At 57.8% G+C, this 6,153-nt stretch overlaps 2 protein-coding genes across 2 annotated transcripts in view; both read right to left on the bottom strand.

Moving 5' to 3' along the window:
- TBX10 (T-box 10) overlaps positions 1 to 2,077 on the bottom strand; it is an 8,862-nt gene extending 6,785 nt beyond the window's left edge. The window contains exon 1 of the mRNA XM_011942339.1: positions 1,968 to 2,077. Coding sequence (XP_011797729.1) covers positions 1,968 to 1,974 — 7 coding nt within the window. The 5' untranslated portion in view covers positions 1,975 to 2,077. The remainder of the gene's footprint in view (positions 1 to 1,967) is intronic.
- A 2,992-nt stretch (positions 2,078 to 5,069) lies between these two features.
- Positions 5,070 to 6,153, bottom strand: part of ACY3 (aminoacylase 3) — a 5,138-nt gene continuing 4,054 nt past the window's right edge. The window contains 1 exon segment of the mRNA XM_011942338.1: positions 5,070 to 5,453. Coding sequence (XP_011797728.1) covers positions 5,238 to 5,453 — 216 coding nt within the window. The 3' untranslated portion in view covers positions 5,070 to 5,237.

Below are 6,153 nucleotides of genomic sequence, written 5' to 3'. Positions count from 1 at the left end.
TGCAGAAAGGGTACACTCGCCAGCAGTTTTGCCACGAGAGTGCACCGAACAAAGAGACAGGGTCATTTATAACCTGACGTGTGTCCGGTTCTCATTGGCTGGAACGGGACCTCGCATTCTGTATTTGTCCTGATTGCCTAGTAACTTAGAACTTTTAAAAGAAGCAAAGTCAGAGGAGAACAAAGAAGGAGGGAAAACTTGTAGCATGCCAGGGTAAATGTTTAGGCTAAATTGTGGGAGCTAAGAACATAAAGGATATTGATTTTTTTTTTATTATGGCTAGCAGATATTTAAGAATGTTTGCATAGGTCTTTGAATACATTTTGTTTCGAAGAGAAGTTATTGTTTATTCCTAATTATATGGGAGGAAAGTCTTTGAAGAGGAACCTCTACTTGTAGAATGTGAATGTAATTAATGTCACAAAACTGTGCATTTAAAAATGGTTAAGGTGGACCGGGCGCGGTGGCTCGTGCCTGTAATCCCAGCACTTTGGGAGGCCGAAGCGGGCGGGTCACTTGAGGTCAGGAGTTTGAGACCAGCCTGGCCAACATGGCAAACCCCATCTCTACTTAAAATACAAAAATTAGCCAGGAGTGCTGGCGGGCGCCTGTAATCCCAGCTACTCAGGAGGCTGAGACACAAGAGTCACTTGAACCCAAGGGGGTGGAGGTTGCAGTGAGCCAAGATTGCACCACTGCACTCCAGCCTGGGTGACAGAGCGAGACTGTGTCTTAAAAAAAAAAAAAAAAAAGGTTAAGATGGTAAATTTTGTTATGTATATTTTACAATTAAAATATTTTAAATGGAAAAAAAATCCTGAAAAACAGAACTATTATTTTATCGCAGCCCCATAAGGGACTGAGGAGCTGGAGGAGCCACGGAAGCCACAGTGGCTGGGAGTCCGGGAACAAGGTTTTATTCCCAGCTGTGTCCCCACCCGAGTGGCTTTGGGGCATTTACACGACTGTAAAACCGTGGGATGCCTGGAGCAGAGGGGGGATGCTAGGTGTTGCAGAGATGGATGAACTGGCAGACAGGTGGGTGACGGAGGCTCCCAGGGTGGCATAACATCTGCTGAGGTACCAGGTGGACGGCACCTGGCGAGGGTGAGCTCTTAGTAGGTGCCTGGGGAGAGTGTGGAGCCCAGGGCCATGGCCGCGTCCTCAGCAGCCCTGAGAGCTGCATGCAAAGCTCCTGGGATTTCTGCAGCCTCACAGAGGAGGGGGCGTCTTTGTGACAGCAATGGGTCACATCAGGTTTGAGGACCCTGGGCAGGATGGATAGATGGGCTGATGTCCTCCTGCCCCTGCGGCCAGTCCATCAGAAGGGTAACTGCTTGTCACCCGGCTGCCCTCTGGGGCGGGTACGTCATCCAGGCGATGCCAGTACCCACTGCGTCCATGGCGATGGGTCCCAAAGGGGAGGGGCTCATGACTTCGCTGGGCCTGGAGGCTTTGCCGGTCGTCACTGGCTCCCAAGTCCTCTACGGGCTCACCCGCTGCCCATCGCAGCCAATGTGCTGCCGCTTGACACTTTCAGGGACTCTGGGGAGGGAGCCTGTTCTCTGCTCAGTCCCTCTAGAAGCCAGCACTCCTTAGGGCCCAGAGATGACAGCTTGCTGGAAGCATTGAGTGTCAAGTCTGGAAGGGAAGCTAAGCCTTCTTGTCCAGCCCCCAACTTTGATACTGAAGGAGCTGGGGCTCAGGGAGAGGCCTGAGGTCACATGTGCGCAGTGAGGCGCTCATCTCCTGGAACAGCCTGGTCCCTGGCCTCTCCCATCATTGCACTTGGGCAGCCGTGAGCTCTGTCCCATGGGGATCTCAGACCTTAGCCTGGGGTGCCCCTGCCCCACCCTCTTGCACAGGGCCTGGGTTCAGCGGGCAGGGCTGCCTTGGTTCCCACCCTGCCCACCCACCCTGGAACCTGAGCCCGACCCATGAGGCCACCTCTGCTTCACGTAGCCTACCTGCCATGGAGACAGAGCAGCTGTCCGGCTCCTGGAGAAACACTGCTTGGCTGGGGCTGGGCTGTGGCTGCCACCCAAGGGGACCCTGCCTGCCGGGAGGAGTGATCACCACTCGTCCACTCAGCACCTCAGCTCAGCCCTCAGGTGCTCACACAGGCTGTGGTCTCTCGGCAGGACCGTCCTTGCGTCTTCGATCGCCCTTCGTCCACGTTCCGAGGTCGTGGTCTTCCCACTTGAGCTGGACTCCTGGTCTCCGAAGGTGAGATGCAGACTCGGGGGCGTGCGGGGCCCCTTCTCCAAGCCACTCTCAGGCTGTGCTGTCCAAGGCTGTGTGGGAGGAGGGCAGGTGGGCAGGTTCTGACGTTGCAGAGCCCCCCCTTCCTCCCTCCTTGTCCTCCCTCTTCAGGCCCCTCCCTTCCCTAGCTAAGAGCCCCCCAGCTATTCCTGATCGATGGGCCCAGGCGTGGCAGGGGTGAGTGGGTGGGAGGGTGGTTCTTGAGGACGGCTGGGCATCTGCAGGGGTCCAGGCCTGGCTGACCGGAGGGGTTGGGCCCCAGGGGTTGGGAGGCACAGTGGGAGCAGCAGATTGAGGGTTGAATGGTGGAGGAGGTGCCCTCCCACCAAGACCCAGACCCCTGACCTGAGGCTGGCCCCAGCCGGCCGGCAGATGCGCAGTTGTCAGGAGGAGTGTGAGCAGGAAACGCAAGGGGGCAGTAGCAATGAGTGCGGTCAGCATAGAGCCCCAGACTGGGTGGTGGGAAGCCCGGGTCCTGTGGCACGCGAACCCACACACAGACACGGGGATGAACTCAGGGAGCTGCGCAACGCTGGCAGGTTACCGGAGTGCCTCAGTCTCCCCAGTTAACCTAAGCACATAATCTCTTCTGCCTGTGATGGTCTAGCCCAGCCTGGAGAGCGGTAAGCCCATCCCGCCTGGCACTGGGGGCAGTGCCCTGGCTGATGGTGCCCACGTAGCCTCCATCTGGGCATGAGCGGAAACGGTGAGGCTGGCCCAGGTGAGAAGTGGGCGTCCGCTCTGCCTGTGTGTCTGTCTGTTCTCTCTGGCCTGACCGGGCACCTTCTCCAGGCTGCCTGCAGCCTGTGCTGGGCATTCAGGGGACACACGGGTCACTCTGCAGGGAGGCAGAACCCGGAGGTGCCCCTGAGCTGATGCCAGTCCCTTGGTTGAGAGTGCTCTTTGGCCTTTTGACTCTTGTGCAATGGCACAGAGTGGGTCGTCTGGCGGGAGCACCCCACACCTCCTCCAGAATCCTGTCTTGGGGATGTTGGGTTGACAGTGACCTTGATTCCTAAGAGGGGGCACGGAGGGGCTGGGGGGTGGCAGGGCTGCTTCTCCCTGAGCGCTATGTTCTGGGCGCTCCTCCCTGCAGCTCAGAGATGCCTGTGGCGCAATCCCTTGTGTCTCAGATCTCAGCCTGCAGAGCTGGATGGGACCCCACACGAAGAGGGTGGGCTGGCTCTGGGGGCATGGAAAGGGAGGAGGGCCGGCCCCTGGTCCAACCCCATGCCCGGCTGTGTCAGAGAAGGCTGCCGGCGCTCTGGAGTTGCTGCCAGGCAAGATGGGGGTGATCTGTGTGAGATGGAGGGTCTGAGCAGCCCCTTGGGGCTATCCAACAAGGTGTAGTCATCTGCCCTGGCCATGGCCTGGTGGGTGGGAAGTGGGGAGATGACGGAGGGAGTTGGGGGATCCATTCCAGTCCTGGTGGCTCCCCTTCACCGAGATAACCAAGGGAGGGCCAGGCGGGATTGTAGTGGCCCCTGATATGTGTGCATGTGCGATTCTGATCTGTGTGATGGGAAACAGCCGCCCCCCCACACACACATGAGCACACTGACATGCTAACCCACACACACGCAGACACACGGATGAACTCAGAGCCTGCTGACTCGCCACACAGTACACACACGTGCAGCTTCTGTGCACATGGACTTACCACACGGCACATGCACACACGCAGGCAGGCCTCCCTGCACACCCCTCCCCGGCTGGCCTGCCCTGCTGCCCGAGGCGCCTGCTGGCCCCCTGCCCCCTCATCCATCTTGCCTGCCAGCCTGTCCCTGGTGCCCCCATATCCTTCACACCTTCTCATCTCACTGCTCAATACCAGGAGGTGGTGTGGCAGCCGTGGCCGCAGGGAAATGGATGGGCCGGGCGGGGGTGTAGAGGGCTGTGGGAATGGCACTGCAAGGGAACTCTGGGCTCCAGCAGCTCCAGCTGTCCAACAAGAGTCCGTTAGGCTCAGGCAGGTGTGGGCAGTGAGGCTGCAGCCAGGTCGCATGTAGCCCTGCCTATTTGTCCTGCCATGACGCCCTGAAGGGTGCCAGCATCAGGACAGAGGGGCCCTCAGCAGTGGGCCACGTGCTGGCTCGCCCGACATCAGTGCGCGGTGTCCTGGGGATGGTGGAAATGGTGGCTTCCCAATTAGAGCTGGGAAGTCCCTCTGCCCCGACCCAAGCCACCTCCTCCCTGCGTCTCTGCAGTTGGACAGGCTGTCCTGCATGGGGACAGCCTTGTCTTGCTGTGGCTCTTCCCCCAGCCCTGACTCCCTGCTTGAGCCACTATGGGCACTGGGCTCGTTACACACTTGGAAATGCACATCTGGCCACATAGAGATCCCCTTAGAATGCCCAAGCAGCTGAGGCTCTTGGAAACACGTGTGTGTGGGAAACGCACAGACACGCACGCCGAAGAGCACACGGGGCGAGCGCCATGCGTGGACAAACACACACGTGTGCACAGACATGGGCCCGGCTCTGCGCTCCCCACACTCACCCTCTGGCCCCAGGACTGTAGGAGGGTTGGGGGGTCCCCTTCTGGGTTGTGGCGTCCTCTGAAAGCCCCTCTGCTGGATCCAGAGCAAAATTCTTCTCCAGGTTCTCCTCCTACACTCTGGGATCCTCCTCCGGGCATGGATGGACAGTTGTGGGCACAGAGGCAGCCACCACTGGCCCCAAGACACTTGTGCGTCCAAGGCTGCACTGGTCAGACCTCCCCCAGATCCTGTGATCAACCTCCCTTCCTCCATCCACTTCCCCAGCCAGACAGGAGCCGTGCAGGACAGAGGACACAAACCGTGGACCTCTGGACATCTTCCATTTTATAGAATGCGAAACTGAGGCCAGGGGCTGGGGGGCCTGGCAAGGAACATGGTACATGGTAGGTGGCAAAAGGGGCCTCTGTGCTCAGAGCTGTGCCTCAGGACCCATTGTTCAGATGGGAAGACTGAAGCTGGGGAGGTGTGGCTTGGGTTAGGAAGCAGGGCTTGGGGCAGGGTTCAGCACAGCCATGGCAGGCACGGTGAATGTGAACTTCTCAGTCTGGACAAAGGCAATGCCCTTCTCATAGTAGGCAGCCTCGTTAATGAACACGGGGTGCACCGTGGACTCCCCCTCATAGAGCAGGTCCTCCCCACTGAACATTTGGAAGATGGGAGCACCGGGCTGCAGCGGCTGGAAGTCTCGGTCCTGGGAGGAGAGCCAAGTCCAAGATTGCTGGAGCCACCTCTGCCCTGGCCCCAGAGGGAGGTGACCCCAGCTTGGCACCCAAAAGATGCCCCTCATTTGTGGCCTTTCCCACCCACGCTTCACTTCCTCAATCCATAAGACAGCAGGTCTGTTGAGATGCCAGTCTGCTCTGTGTCTAGAAATGAAGGCACAAGTCACCTTGGGGAGGCATGTGCCCATGTGGAAGTGGACCCTCATGGACATGGGCACAGGTATTGAAGCTGGAGTTCAAATCCTTGCTAACTGTGTGACTGTGAGCAAGTCACTTAACCTCCGTTCCTCAGCTTTCTTGTCTGTAAAATAAGGATTACAATATCTCCTCCTATCATTCTGAAGTTTAAACTAAACAGGTTAATAGTGCTTAAAGCATGTCTGGCACACAGTAAGTACAATATGATTCTTTATTAAATAAATTTTGGCTGGGCACAGTGGCTCATGCCTGTAATCCCAGCACTTTGGGAGGCCAAGGCTGGTAGATCATGAGGTCAGGAGTTCAAGACCAGCCTGGCCAACATGGTGAAACTTCGTCTCTACTAAAAATACAAAAATTAGCTAGGTGTGGTGGCGGGCACCTGTAATCCCAGCTACTTGGGAGGCTGAGGCAGGAGAATCGCTTGAACCCGGGAGGCGGAGGTTGTAGTGAGCCGAGGTCACGCCACTG

The sequence above is a fragment of the Colobus angolensis genome, unplaced genomic scaffold (genome assembly GCF_000951035.1).
Source record: "Colobus angolensis palliatus isolate OR3802 unplaced genomic scaffold, Cang.pa_1.0 Scaffold21, whole genome shotgun sequence".
Classification (NCBI taxonomy): Eukaryota; Metazoa; Chordata; class Mammalia; order Primates; family Cercopithecidae; genus Colobus; species Colobus angolensis.
The sequence above is the reverse complement of the archived record's forward strand: the minus strand, read 5'-3'. Positions and strand labels throughout refer to the sequence as shown.